The 15,812-nt window shown below is 40.4% G+C and overlaps 1 protein-coding gene across 1 annotated transcript; it reads right to left on the reverse strand.

The window, feature by feature from the left end:
• Positions 1–787: 787 nt before the first annotated feature.
• On the reverse strand, positions 788–15,759 carry arih1 (ariadne ubiquitin-conjugating enzyme E2 binding protein homolog 1 (Drosophila)). Its single transcript, XM_087798243.1, has 15 exons — positions 15,728–15,759; positions 13,502–13,985; positions 9,918–9,985; positions 9,692–9,839; positions 8,600–8,692; positions 8,473–8,528; positions 7,707–7,773; positions 7,519–7,625; positions 7,410–7,452; positions 6,397–6,468; positions 6,159–6,289; positions 5,890–5,947; positions 5,470–5,730; positions 5,287–5,399; positions 788–2,383 (listed from the first exon to the last, which is right to left on the reverse strand). The coding sequence occupies exons 2-15, from the start codon at positions 13,784–13,786 to the stop codon at positions 2,299–2,301; spliced, it is 1,587 nt and encodes a 528-aa protein (XP_087654369.1). The 5' UTR covers positions 13,787–13,985; positions 15,728–15,759; the 3' UTR covers positions 788–2,298.
• Between the last annotated feature and the right edge of the window lie 53 nt (positions 15,760–15,812).

Consider the following 15,812-nt stretch of genomic DNA (forward strand, 5'->3'; position numbering starts at 1 on the left):
CTGTGACGTCCTTCTATAGGTTTGTTGGTTAAATTATACACTTTTAAACTCTTTTCGAAGCTTAAACTAATTCATCAGGACAACGTTTATTGTGAAAGTACACAATAGAATCTCATGAAACTTCTATTCTTCAGATTCTACTTCAGTCTAAACTAGCGTTAAAAGTTTATAGATGGAAATGCATTTAAAAATAAATACATTTAAACATAAACATAAAACTGTTCTGTTCCGGCGACCAGAGAGAAACGACCTGAACCTGGTCTGGTTCATAAAACACATTTGTCTCCTGATGACGTCACGGCGGATCAGATCCTCCAATAAAGCGGATCTTGTGGATCTTGTGGATCTTGTGGATCCAGCACCTCTCAAACAACCAGCCACGCCAGGATGTTTGCAACAGAATGCACTTTAATATTTTCTCCAAAACAGACAACTATATTTCCCACATTTTTTTTTTACACTAATAGTAAATAAACACTTTTGATAGCATAAAGAAAAAAAACATGTAGAAAAAGTATTAAAAGCTTTCAGATGTTTTTAATTTATTCTTTTTTTTTTCTTTATCATTAGTGATGAGCTACGACAGATTGATAAGACGGCTGCTGATCGACATGTGTCTTGTTCTCAGAAACACACACACACACACACACACAACCCCCAGCATGAAGCGAAGACAAACTTATTATTTAAAAAATAAATGCATTAGTTCAAAGGTCAATTGAGTCGAGGCTGTGGCGACACAGACGTTAGCGACGGCTACTCTAATGACTCACACAAGTCCTGGACATGAGATTTCTGATGACATTTATTCAAATAAACAATACAGGCCAGAGTTCTGCTGCGGTGAAATAATAAGAAGTTTGGACACAAGCATTCGGGAGGTGACCCCGCGACCCCACGACAAGATTAGTGATCGGGATCAAGGGTGATCGGGCGTCGCGGCGCTCGTGCCCCGTGTCAGTCCCGTGAAGACGCCATATTGCAGAGACACGGCTGAGCGTCGACAAGCCGCTCGACGACTGTCCGTCACAACGATCGACCTTAAGGGCGTCAACTTGATCCGTGTGGGAACCATTACTGGGCATTATATAAAAAAACCTAAATTTGTCTTTTTTCTTCCATCTACACCGGCGTGTAGCTCAAATGTAAAGCAAAAGTCGGGGTCTCACTGCGAGACGACGGATCCGGACCTTCACCCGGTGATGCTGGACCCGATCCGGCAGCAGCCATCAGTGCCGTCAGTACATTCCGAACATCCTCGACTCCATCCTCCCCCCAAATAAAGGTGCAAACTGAGCTCGACGGGCCGATCTAGAGACGGGAGAGAGAGAGTGGAGCGAAGGAGGGGAAGAAACGAGTGAATGTCACTCAGTTTGGCTCTTGCAAATAATTCTTTAAACTCTAAAAACAACTAAGAAAACACGGCAAAAAAAGGGGGTTTAGAAGAAAGAAAACACGGAGCCGCTCCACGCTCCGCCTCCGAGCCGCGAGACAGAACGCGATGGAACTGACGTGAGAGTCGATCGATAAATGTTGGCAACTCGTAGATATTCTCAGCCTCGGGTCCCACTAGAGTCACGGGTCGGGGGGAGCTGGAGCTCGGAGGAGACCAGGGGGCGACGACGGGGGAATGACTTATTGCCAAAGACTCTCGAGGAAGTACGGACCCTCCTGGATCGGACGAAGAACAGCATTTTGAATATTTGAAAAGAATAAATATCTCAAAATGAAGCGAACACGTGCCTCTCTGGGATCTTCCATGCATATGGACTATTTACACATTGAAAAATACAGACGTGTTTTGTTTTTTTCTCTGTCGTTTCATTTCAAAATGTCTCTCGGCCCCTTTTTGTTCCAAATCAAGACGGTTCAGAGTCCGGCCCCCCTGGACGAGGAGCTCATGTTCCACGTTCAGGGCCGTTAAAGCTGTGTTGAAAACATCACACTAATGGAAAAAAGAAGGAAAAAAAAAGAGAAAAAAATAGATTCACAAGCCAAAAAACAGGAAGAAGCTCCGGGATGGTTACGATACAAGCCGAAGGGATGTGGTTTTTAGACGGGATCTGGGACTGTTGAAGACCTCCCTCCGTTACTAACAATACTGTAGTACACTTCATTACTCTAGCTTTTCATTTAAATAGAATTTACTTAAATTTTGTTAAACAAATCCAGGAGGGGGCGATGCAAAAGTGGTTGGTTCGGCCAAAAGAGGAGGCAGGAGGCCCGTGCTGCCTGGGAGTTGCATCAGCGTCCTAGTTTGTCAAGATTCTCAAGAGTCAGTTGCATCGGGACGTGTCCTCAATCTTCGATGTACTCCCACAATTCCTTGTCGTAGCCTTCATGCACGTGCTGTAGCAACACTCTCCGCCGGCTCTCACAGTATCTGCGGAGGAAAGACTCGTTTACATCACAGTGTCGTTAACAGCATTTTCACAAACATTTTTCCTGCACCTTGATGACCTTCATTTGACCTCTTCTTAAAGGTCAATAACCCCCAAAGCAGCTCAAGTTCTTCTCTCATCGAACATCAGTCACAAGATCAAACGTTTACTACATTGCTCAAGATCTCACTTTGACACATCTTGACGGCTGTCAATCAATTTAACCCCTGCTGTGTCTCAAACCACACACTTCCTAGTGCACTGGTTAGTATCATCAGGATAGTGTACACACTAACTAGTAACTAATCCTCCACAGATAGTATGTCTCAAACATACTTCTCTTAGTATACTAGAAGTTAGTATCATCAGGATAGTGTACGTACTAACTAGTAACTAATCCTCCACAGATAGTATGTCTCAAATCACATACTTCTCTTAGTATACTAGAAGTTAGTATCATCAGGATAGTGTACGTACTAACTAGTAACTAATCCTCCATAGATAGTATGTCTCAAACATACTTCTCTTAGTATACTAGAAGTTAGTATCATCAGGATAGTGTACGTACTAACTAGTAACTAATCCTCCACAGATAGTATGTCTCAAACATACTTCTCTTAGTATACTAGAAGTTAGTATGCATCAGGATAGTGTACGTACTAACTAGTAACTAATCCTCCACAGATAGTATGTCTCAAACATACTTCTCTTAGTATACTAGAAGTTAGTATCATCAGGATAGTGTACATACTAACTAGTAACTAATCCTCCACAGATAGTATGTCTCAAACATACTTCTCTTAGTATACTAGAAGTTAGTATCATCAGGATAGTGTACGTACTAACTAGTAACTAATCCTCCACAGATAGTATGTCTCAAACATACTTCTCTTAGTATACTAGAAGTTAGTATCATCAGGATAGTGTACGTACTAACTAGTAACTAATCCTCCACAGATAGTATGTCTCAAACATACTTCTCTTAGTACACTAGAAGTTAGTATCATCAGGATAGTGTACGTACTAACTAGTAACTAATCCTCCACAGATAGTATGTCTCAAACATACTTCTCTTAGTATACTAGAAGTTAGTATCATCAGGATAGTGTACGTACTAACTAGTAACTAATCCTCCACAGATAGTATGTCTCAAATCACTTACTTCTCTTAGTATACTAGAAGTTAGTATCTTCAGGATAGTGTACGTACTAACTAGTAACTAATCCTCCACAGATAGTATTTCTCAAATCAAACTCTGCTGCTACACACCAACAGGAAATGACACGACAGCTTCTTCTTCTACTACTATTTAAGGATGATTTCAACCAGCTGTAGGAACACTAGCGACACCTGCTGGCAGCACGTTTGGTTTCAAGAAATATGAGAAACCAAATATTGACAAGATATTTCAGCAGCGAAGACATGTCATCCTCCTACTGCTGCTGAAAAGGCACCTGTAAGTATGTTTGTATATGTATATGATCCAGCCTTACACCCCAGCTCGGTCTCTGAGGTCTGTGGATCAGAATCTACTTATGGTTCCACGCACACGACTCAGGACCAGAGGGGAGAAATCTTTTCAGGCTGTTGCTCCTAAGCTTTGGAACGATCTTCTCTCTCTTTGCGCTTGATGATCTACTGACTCCTTTAAGAAACATCTTAAGACGTTTCTATTTGTTCAAGCTTTTTTCCTTGAATTTCTCGAACTCCTGTGTTGTTCTCGATGTTGTCTTGATCTTTGAAGTATGTACTGTTTTGAGTATTGTTTTGATTGTTAAAGCGCTTTGTGACCCTGGTCTCGAAAAGCGCTATATAAATAAATAAATAATAAATAAATAATATATATAGATACACAACTTCCGTCACTAAGATGGAGTCGTTTATGGTAGAAAGTATCCATCGATCCATACTCTTACATACGTTTCAAGTATTTAAGTGTGTATGGATCACTACATTTACATACTAAGAACTGAGACACACTTACGCACTAAAAAAGTTAAAGTACACAAGTATGTGATTTCAAACACAGCTCCTCTCTCTGTGGTTCTCACAAGCTGAACCTCAAATCAAGAAACTGCAGGTACATTAAATAAACAAGGAGAAAACAAGTGGTTTGAAGTCGAGTTAACAACAATAATAACAAGTTTAACGATCTTATCAAAAGGTTTTTAAAAGCCTTCAAAAGTGTCATATCTCAAGTCAAGTTTGAAGGTTTGGTTTCAAGGCATATTGTGAAATATTTTGGGCTCATTATTCTACAGGGAGAGATTTAAAACAACAGGTTTAAGTGCAGGCGTTTGTTTAAAACCAATCAAGGTCACCTTCTACTCATCAGGTGTGTCAGGTGTGTCGTCATAGATTACGGACAGTAGGGTGAGGCTCGGCTAAAATCTCATTAGTTAAAAAGTTTAATCTGCGGAGTTGATCTAAATAGATTATTCACAACCATGACCACTTTAAACACAGCATGATATGTAGATTATTTTTCAAATGTTTATAGAGTGATATCTTGATTATTTATTTTAAATGTCCATAAATTAATATCTTAATTTTTTCTTTCAAATGTTCATAGCATGCGTTTAAAAGGTTTTCAAGTATTGTTTACATAACAGAGCAATGATATGAATGTATATTTAAAATAGAGAAAAGCTAGATTTGTGTGCAGCTACACAAACACTACACATGGTCAGGAGCAGGTGTAGTGTTTGTTAAAGCTATGACATCATATTTGATTAATTCCCAAATCCTGTACATTTCCAACTGCTTGTGTGTAACAACACACACGTGTCATGAGCCAGTGTGTGTTGTTACACACACGTGTCATGAGCCAGTGTGTGTTGTTACACACACGTGTCACGAGCCAGTGTGTGGTGATCAGTCAGTAAAGACCCAACGAGACACTGACCTGTACTTATCTTGTACTTTCTGCTTGATATCCTGTAAAGAGTCCTGGGAGATGTCCCGCTCTAGATATCCAGACAACACCTCAGTTGCATTTTCCAAGTCTGCCTGGTTGTTCTGAAGACACAAACCAAAGTTCAAGCACCGAACCCCTGAAGATAAGACCGACCGTGAAGCGGCGCCGCACCTCAAAAATAATCGACTGGTTGTTCTTTTTGAGGTAGAAGGCGAAAACGTAAGTGAACATGAGCGTGGAGCGGCATTGGCACAGCACGTCCACCGCCTTCTTCAGAAACTGGACCTCTATCCAGGACATGTTGTGCTGCTGCATCTCCTCCATCTTCTGCTTGACCTGAGCGTACAGCTTGTGCTCGAAGCGCAGACTCTGCATGTGGTTCATGTAGCGGTTGCAGTAGAACAGGTACCTCTGCAGGGCGGCCCGGGAGCGCTGCGGGAACAAGAAACCATGACGACAAACGTGTTCACTCACTTTAAACTGGTCGTGATGAGGATGAATGAATTGAATTTTTTAATTAGCATGAGTACAAAAATATTGCAAGCAAATGATGAAAAATTGAAAGTAATTATTTTCGCTAACATTTAATACCTCTTGAGCATCTCTGGCTGCCTTCGCATCGTCTTCATTGTAGCGGTTGCAGTTGTACCTAAACAAACAAACAATTATTATCCAATTCATTTATTAAAATGTATAAAAACCACAAGATCAAGTTGATAATATGTTCAGTTAACGAGATTATTTGACGTTCATACAACAGACTCAAGCATAAATGGCTTCTCCCCGCACCGGTCTAACATCTGTAGGGGGCGCTAACGAAGCACATCGCTTGTAAAAACCTCAAAAGAGCTTCCTCTCACCAGGCGGAGCCGTGCGGTTCCCAAGAGCCCAAGCAGACCCAGCAGAACTCTGCTTTGCAGTTCTGGTTCCGACAAACCATGTGATTGCAGCCGCCATCCTTTTCGATGGTCACGTGACATTTGGGACATTCCTGAGGGGAAGGTGTGGACACGACAGGTGAGGAGGTTGCAGTGCAGCAGGTGTAACACAGACGGATGCGAGTAACATGACATCAGTAGCACTCGAGTCGTGCTGTACCTTCGTGTTTGCAGCGATCCAGTTCGATGTTTCACTGTCATCATCACACTTCTTAATCCACTTCCTCAGCCACTGTGACAAGAGAACAAACCCATTATGCTGCTGAACGCACTACATATAAAGAAGAACCATGTTTGGAGTTTGAAACTGCTGAAGAGAAGTGTCATAGCTGTTGATGGATCTACTGACTCCTTCAAGAAACATCTCAAGAAACTTTTATTTGGGGGTTATCTTGACCTTTTAAGTATTTATTTTATTGAGTATTGTATTGATTGTTTAAGCGCTTTGTGACCCTGGTCTAGAAAAGCTCTACAAATATAAATAACTATAGAACTCAAAAAGCTTCTCCAGTACTGCAAAGAAAGAACCTCCATATCTACAAGATCACACTTGGAGCAAAATAAAAACAAACTCTTAACCCCAAAAATAAGTTTCTTTCAAAAGATAACAGTTTACTTTGGTAGAAGCTGACGATAACTAACCAATCACATGTTACAATATCATCACGATAAAAGAAGAAGGTTCAGGCAGATTTAGATTCTGAATATTAACAGACTATTAACAAAGAGTTTTGCCGTTTTTTAATACGGTAATATGGTTGTTTATGGTACTTTTTTAAAATTAATCTGCTGTGTTGTTTTTGCCAACACAGCAGATTCATCGGTGATGAAACGACGAGATAACGGGTGTTATGATCACACCTTTGCCAACAGGAAAACGTTGAGCAATGTGTACATCGCTTCTATGGAAACACAAGGTAAATTAAATATAAAAAGTACAAGTAGATTGAAATTGGTGAACTGGATTTGATGAGTAAATTCACGTTTATAATATATTATTTAGATACTATAAAAGTTTGTAACCTGATTTGGAAGGATTTCATGTTCTCTTTTATATTAATATTTGATTAATAGTGTTAGTGTGTAGTGTAGTGTACAGTAAGAGTGTCTTTGAGCTCAATGCACATCATGTTTCCTCTGACAAACTCGTAAAAATTAAGGTTTTTCATTTACCTTACACTTGACAGGATCGTGCCAGTTCTCGCCGCAGTTGAAGCTGCAGACACACACGTTTCATTTCTGTCCAACTAAAGGTTTCGGGCGGCGGATGTAAATGTCTCACCAGAACTGGCGGCCACACTTGCACCTCACGGGCTTGGCGTCTGGATAGTGGACTTTGACAACGTGATGGCAGTCGGGGGCCGGACACCACTTTAACAGCCGGTTGCACTTCACGAGTGGAAAAAAAGAAAGAAAGAAACACGTGAGAATGTTTGAAACCTTATGTGAGAATAACACGTCAAATCTTACCTCTACAAAACTATTTGTAATTAAATGCTGGTACTTCAACTTCACTTTAGAGTCTGTAATGAGGCGCCTGCAGGAAGAAACAAGAACACAGTATTTATACATTAGTTAAGGATAGTTAAGAAAGCAGAAATAAATTATATGTTGCATTATTTGATGAGAATCTTGTTTTTGTAACTTATAATTGTAAATTTATAATATGGGTTGTTTTGTAGTTTAGATCAGTTTTCACTGAAAGTGTTTCATATAGAATTAATAACAGAATTTCTTAGGATGAGATTTATAATGAGAAATATTCAAAAAGACAATGTTTTTAAACGGAACATAAAAACCAAGAGTGAAAAAATCATATTATATATATATATATATATATATATATATATATAAATAATAAGGAAAGGGTTTAAAAGCATGAAGTTACTTTGGACGTTCACACATGGATCTTCAAAACATCTCAAACCGATCAATGATCAAAACCAGATTCACTTTCAAGGTCGCCTCGTTCCGATTGAGGTCAGTGCAATTAGGTCCAGCTTAGGAGCAGCAGAGCTGATTAGTGACAGGCGTCTCAACGTGGAGGCGACAGCAGCCAAAACAAAGTCTCCTGCACGGCTCCGTGTTTACACACAATGACATTATTTCTACTAGTTTAGGAGCCTTTTGTTCAATATTTTGTACAACTCCACTAATGCTGGTGTATAACAAAAATAACTATAACTACACAACAAAAATGTTGTTCTTCAGGAAGATCCAAATGCAGTTGACTCACATGACTGTGTTGTCGTCAACCAAAATATCACAACTATGAGCAGGACAGGAAATGGTCTGTAAAAGAGAGCAGAGATTAGTAAGAGCTGTTATTGAAATACTGAACACCAGAGTGGTGGTGACCGTACCTGTCCCATTCCTTCTTCTATAATTTTGGTGGTCAGGTAGTCTCCCCAACATTGCATGCAGAACTTGTGTCCACACTCCAGGCCCGTGAAGTACTGCAGGAAACATGAACAACATGTGAAACAACAGTTCGACCACAAGTCAAAACATTTTAAACCCAAATCTGCTTGTGACGAGTAAATACATTTCCTGGTCTAGAGATAGAAGTGTAACTTCTGCCATTTGGACTATTGTGAACGTGTCACAGGACTCGTTGTTGTCGGTAAAATACAGTCAAATACTGTTCAAAGTTAAGTAAACCTGTTCTCCTTTTGGAAGTCATTAACCAACCTCTGATTTGAATCACTCAACGCCTCGAGGGGGAAATCTAGTTCTCCAAACAATGCGAGACATCAACCATAACAGGCTCATCAAGATGTTAAATCAGTGTTTTTCAACCACTGTGCCGTGGCACACTAGTCTTGAGAGGTGTCGTGGGAAAATATCAAATTTTACCTCATTAGTCAAAACACATTATTTATCTGCAAATAAAAGAGAGCTGAGATTGGCTACTCTGCGTGTCAATCAAATGGTTATTAAGGTAAGGTAAGGTAGAACTTTATTGATCCCTCAAGGTCACCTTCTGGAAATGTTTTCTTTATTTTCTTTATTTATTGCAGCGATTGGTTGATGTGCACTCCTAAAAAGAAATATACATAGTAACAATTTGGTGGTGTGGCTCATGATTATTTCCAATGGGAAAAGTGTAGCTTGGTTCAAAATGGTTGAAAAACAGTGGATTAAATAACTAAAATAAAAGTGGATACGTCTGTATAGTTTCATGATAGTCGTCATAAGAATATGTACAGCAACATGCAGAAGCAAACATATCAACACGGCAGCATTAAGAAGAGGGAAAAGCAAGCGACCCACAGTAGCAAGTTTTCCTTCTACTTGACCGTCATCCTCAAAGACATGAATCAGCTCGTTGCTTTGAATACGGCAGCAGAACTACGTTTTTAAATGTACTAACCAAGTGCAAGTCAACTGCAGAAACCTGCACGGTTCAGAGCGAAGACGGTAGAACTAGAGCCGACATCTGGTTCGATCCTTACCGTGTTGGGAAAGTTCAGGTAGCAGATCTGACACGGCATGTCCTGTGACGACGACCTGGTGTTGATGGGTGGACGGATTCTGGGTTTCTTGCTGGGGTTGATGACGTGACACTCGGTGAAGAGCCGGTCAAGATTTCCGTCAAAATACCTGCCGGCGGGAAAAGAGGTGCAAATTACAAACCGCACGTTTGAAAAAAAATGAATTTCAAAATCAAGTGGCGTTTACCTTTCCATGAGCTTTTCTTTATCCCAGTTGAAGTGACTGAGAAGAATGCGTGTTATTGTTGCAGGATTCTGGTGGAATAACAAAAACAATTATATTTACAATGACAAACAGGATTCATGTCATTTGAGAAAAACATTGTGAAACTCTGACCTAAGATATTAAAGCATACAAGACATTTGATTATCAACATCAAATGTAAGATTAAGAACCTTGTTAAAAAGAAAACTAATGCTTTGAGCCAAGCATTGGGGAAAGATTCCTTAAAAAGACGGCAGTTATTATATTGTCTGGTGTCATAGCACTGGGAACCTACACTATAAAACAACGGTAATCTCTGTTGTAAAACATTCAAGACATGCCCTCATAAAGAACTGTGCAGTCATTTCTCCTAATAAAATGATTTTGAAATGTCAACCTTAAAAATGGCGTCACATTATTAAACTGTTTTCTTGATTCTCTACAGGTTTGATCAATAATAGAGCGAGAAAAAGGTTAGTGGTAACAAAGCTAATGGTGTCTGGTATAGGGAGTGTGCATGAGAAGCGTCCATACAGATAAGTGGATGTCATTTAGGTCAAAAGAGAGTTCGGGTCGAATGGAATGTGGTTATCTACAATTTTACTGCCATCACATTGATAATAGTCAGAACCGCAGATTATCTACAAAGGCACTCGATGCTCACTCTGAACAAACTTCTCAAGAGCGTTTCTACAACATAAAGCGTAATAATGGTCATAAGAGGGTTAGAGCAGATACTTTGTAGTTCACGTAAGAAGTCGCTCCTCTTCTTTGTTGGCTGAATAAACTTATTGAGTACAATATTGTCCAGCGCATTATAACCCTAGAAATGAGTTTCCTGGTTAAGTCGCATGTTTTAATAGACTTTCATCGAGGATATATATATAAGATGCACTGAAAATAAAGCATGTATAATATGTCGCATTAATTAAACTCAAGAAAAGCTGAACGTTGAGGACATCGTCATAAAAGTGATCATTGGCATCATTAGGTTCATCTCGAACAGACTGTTCACAATCAAATTGAATCTTAAATAATAGCAGGAATAAGGACAATATGATGCATTAAGTGTCGCCTGAAAGCTAATATATTCTGTCAGGGCTCAGGGCTTTTAATAAAAGTGTATTTATAAAAGCTTTATACAAGTGAACTTGTACATTTATGTGTCAAATGTTGACACTATGAAATCAGAAAGCACGACTGCCATCAGGCTCTCGTTGTGCTGCACATAACAAGATTCTCTTCCGTTGTCACAGTTTTGTCCTCCAGCAGTCAAGGTCTGGTGCTGCCGCGTTAATACAACGACATACTCATGGTTCCTTTTCAATTGAGCTGCAGTTTTTAAATACAAACGTGTCACTATGTTAGCGCGACAAGCGTAAACACGGCAGCAACATTATCGTCACCAACCACGTCTTTGACGTCAGTGGGACTAAATCTCTTGTAAACTACAGCTAAACATTGTGCTGTTTATCTGCTGCAGTTCTCTTCATGAACTGAACCATCCGGACCAACCTTACAGGGTTTTGCATGTACGAGCCTGTAACGTTTGTATGTTGGGGTTCACTATTGAAACCGAGCAACAGCGTCATTGTGACGTTGAGTTAAGTGAAAATTTACAGAGAATTCAGATGTCACTTATTTTCTACTCACCCTAATGGTGACTATAGGGCTGGGAGTATTTTCAAAGCAATACACATCCTTTGTGAATAAATGTGCGTCAATATGACGGTCATGATCAGGGTCACTTTTCTTCGTCCAAAAAGACACACCCCTTAAACATTAAAATACCTCTATATAATACTGTCCATCATGGACGATGACATCATCCTCTGAACACCATCATGAGTGAGCAGATGAACACTAATGCTCCTCCCATGATGCAACACTAATAGGCTCAGGGACTCATTCATTCCTCGTTCCATTAGAATGTCTAATTCTGAGTTTGGGGGAAGAAGTGAAAAGATGATATTTTATGTTAATCTTTGTTTCTTTTTTTCTTTATTTTATATATGTTCTTAATCTTTAGACATAGATTGTGTAATTGCACTCTCTTTTTTATAACACTTTGTTCTTGTTCTGACCTCCAGAGGGATCAATAAAGTTTTGTCCATCCATCTATCTTGCTCATCCGTAATGTCAATCTGGTCGCGACCATCATATTGACATACATTTCTAAATGTAACCCCAAAAAGACACAGAAACTCCAAACCCTTAGTCGAGAGGAGAGAGCGTAGACAAATGAGTGAAATTTAAATTTGGGGGTAAGTATCCCTTAACCCCAAATAAGCACAAGACTGCTAGTGAAATGGAGACTAAAACCATGTAAGGTAAGGTAAGGTAAAACTTTATTGATCCCTCAGGAGGTCTCCTTCGGGAAATTGTTTAAGTCTGGAACAATAAAGTAAAGTGTATAAGTAAAATTAAGCTTAATGGCTGACCCATGAGCGTTCGTATTCCAAAGGTTACGGTCATATTGTCATGTAACTTAAAAGAGAAGGGTCAGTGCTGAGGACAACAGGATATCTCCAGCATGTACACATCAAGATATTCTAGTTCCTTTATCAGTCTGACTCCTGTGAGGTGGTTGTGAGACACAAATACGTTTGGAGCAAAAATCAAACACAACACTTAAAAAAAAAAAGTGATTGGAAATAAGATATAACAATGCAAAGTAATTGGTTTTGGCTTCCTGTGGTTGACGAGAGGAAATCTATTTATAGCTATAGATAGCATGTCAGTAGAAGCAACTGCCATGTGTGGACCTGAATTGTGATCCCTGTGATTCTGTTCAACCAAAGGAATCTGTGATTTAAATGAGTTTTATGTGAAATCACGAGTCATTGATGTTCACATGAACTTCATAAGAATGATTTCACAACAGAGATTGTCCGGAAAAGTGTTTAGTTGAGGCCAAAACTGCCTGGCTGAGAGAAAATGGAGGCCAATATAACGTTGAGGGGCATCGGCCGAGTTCTAGAAACATTAAATACACTTCATATAAAGGTTCAGTTACAGATATTAACTTAGAAAACTATTTCTTAACAACAACCTCTGATAACTTGTTAAATACATCGATGCCCGAGCGAACAGTGTCACATAAATTATTAAAAAAAAAAAAATCTTGGTAAATACACCAACAGGGTTTATATTTATATGACAAATCAGCTAAATACGTGTTTTTATCATGACAGAAGGAACATGGAAACTCATCTCAAACCCCGTTTTCTGGCTAAAGAGGCACCGCTGTGCTAGGCTAATTTTAGCTAGTTAATGCTAATGCTAACCGAGTCGGGATTAGACTACTCCCTGGAGTTAACATACATTTTTGTTCGTTTCTACCTTCATTTGAAGCTTTTAGAGTTTATTTGATTTATCCAAGTTATCCTATTTACTTTCAAACGAGAGGTGCGAGTGTTCGCGTGCTAACGAAAGGCTTCGGCAGGACTGTCAGCCTCCGGTGAGTAAGCTAGCCGCGGAGCTAGCCTGCTCCCCGGGCCTGTTGACGCTCCATCGCCCGCTCGGAACCTCGGTGTTTCCTGCCCCTGACATCCCGCCACACGTACCTGGATGACCTCGTTGACCTCCCGGATGCACTCCACCATATGCTGGAGGATCTGCTCGGCCGTCAAAACCTCGAAGCGGTAATCCTCCTCGTCCTCGTCGCCCGGGCCGTGGCTGCCGCCGCCGGAGTCTCCGCAGTCATCCCGGTCTCCCACCGCCACCACCGGGTCCACCAGCTCCACCTCGCCGAGCTCCAGGGTCTCGTCCTCGGGCTCCTCCTCGGCGCTGTCCTCGCTACATTCCTCCTCGTCGTCAAACTCATAGTTGTATCCCTCGTCTGAGTCCATTCCTGGGGCTCGGTTATCACCTGGAGACACGCACGCCTGCGGGGCTCGCGTCTGCGGGGCTCGGTTGGGGAGCAGTGAGTGAGACACGGACCCTAGCGAGCTTGTTTACCGGGGCAGAGAGAAGGAAACGACGGGGAAACGACGAGGAAACAACAACAAATCGTCGCTGCTGCTGCCGCCGCTGCTACTGCTGGAGCTCCTGAGCCAACAAAGAGACGCGGCGTCACACGCTGACGACGTGCTGACGTCACGGCAGCTAGTCCAGAAAAACATCCCCATCTAGTGACCCCCAAGTTACCTCTTCTCTGCCAGGTGAAAACACACTTCTCTGCCAGGTGTCACACATTTGGAAATAGTTTTCCCGGGACTGAGTTGTAAGTTCACAGTAAAGGTCGCAGGAATAAACAGTGAAGAAAGTGCATTGACTTCATTAATCCAGAAAATAACATCATCATCTTCCAGCTCCTGCACCAGGTTGTGACTTAAAAACAACCACATCTAGTGACACCGAAGTTACCTCTTCTCTGCCAGGTGAAAACACACCTGGCCAGGTGTGTTCTCTGCCAGGTGTCACACATTTGAAAATAGTTGCCCCGGGACTGAAAGAGCAACTAGTCGAGAACTAGTCGAGAAAAACCTCCCCATCTAGTGACCCCGAAGTTACCTCTTCTCTGCCAGGTGTGTTTTCACCTGGCATAGAAGAGGTAACTTCTCTGCCAGGTGTCACACATTTGGAAATAGTTGCCCCGGAACTGAGTTGTAAGTTCACAGTAAAGGTCGCAGAAATAAACAGTGAAGAAAGTGCATTGACTTCATTAATCCAGAAAATAACATCATCTTCCAGCTCCACCTGCTCGAGTTACACATTTAAAAGATAGTTGGGACTGAGTTGTAAGTTCACTGCAGTCTGGTCGCAGAAATAAACAGTGAAGAAAGTGCATTGACTTCATCGATGACGATAAAAACATCCCCATCTAGTGACCCCGAGGTTACCTCTTCTCTGCCAGGTGAAAACACATGTTTATTATCTGGATTAATGAAGTCAATGCACTTTCTTCACTGTTTATTTCTGCAACCTGTGAACTTACATCTCAGTCCCAACTATTTTCAAACGTGTGACTCGAGCAGGTGAAAACACACCTGGCAGAGAAGTTACCTCTAGAGATGAGAAAGATATTTATTTATAATAACCAGTCGCTACAGAACACACTGATCTCATTTGTGACTGAAACAAAACGTATTTCACTGATTTTAAAATCATGCACATAAATAACTACATTAACTATTATTTTTTTTAAATCTCTCGTAGATCTGCTCCGAGTCTCTGACCGATGATTCAGCTTCAAAACCTCAAGTGTCCCAGAACCTTCAGCAGAATCTCTCCATTATTATTATTACACGTTATTACTCTTATTTCTCTGTCGCCTCGTAACCTCATCTCTCGTGGAAAACTACAATATTGCGACGATTCATCTGAGGCCAGTTTTAAATGAACACTCAGGGAATCATTTCATCAAGATGGGAAATAAAATATCCTCATCTCGTACTTGTGTCACCGAATCTCACAAAAAAAAAACCTTGTCCTGGATATGAATATATATATTTATGTTCAACTTGTATTTCTCACAAATGATTGTTTTGAACTATTTTACATTATTTTCTTGCATCTGTGCTACCATTGTTTGTGTGGACTATACTACTAGATATAAAGAAATAAAGATTAGTGCATGTTCTATTACTTTTACGCATGTTTGTGGAATAATAGTTAATGCAGTTATTTATGTGCATGTTTTTAAAATCTGTTAAATACGTTTTTTTTTCAGTCACAAAGAGATCAGTGTGTTCTGTAGCGACTGGTTATTATAAATACATATCTTTCTCGTCTCTTGTAGAACTTGTCAGTTACAGTTGTTGTTGATCAAATGTAACAAAGATCATTACCTGGGATCAGAACTCACCCCATCGACCTGCCATGTGTGCTCTGACTAAACTCACTGCAGTATCCCTGATGCGTTTGTTGTTTAAC

This window comes from Callionymus lyra, chromosome 8, assembly GCF_982586985.1.
Source record: "Callionymus lyra chromosome 8, fCalLyr1.hap1.1, whole genome shotgun sequence".
NCBI classification, from domain to species: Eukaryota; Metazoa; Chordata; class Actinopteri; order Syngnathiformes; family Callionymidae; genus Callionymus; species Callionymus lyra.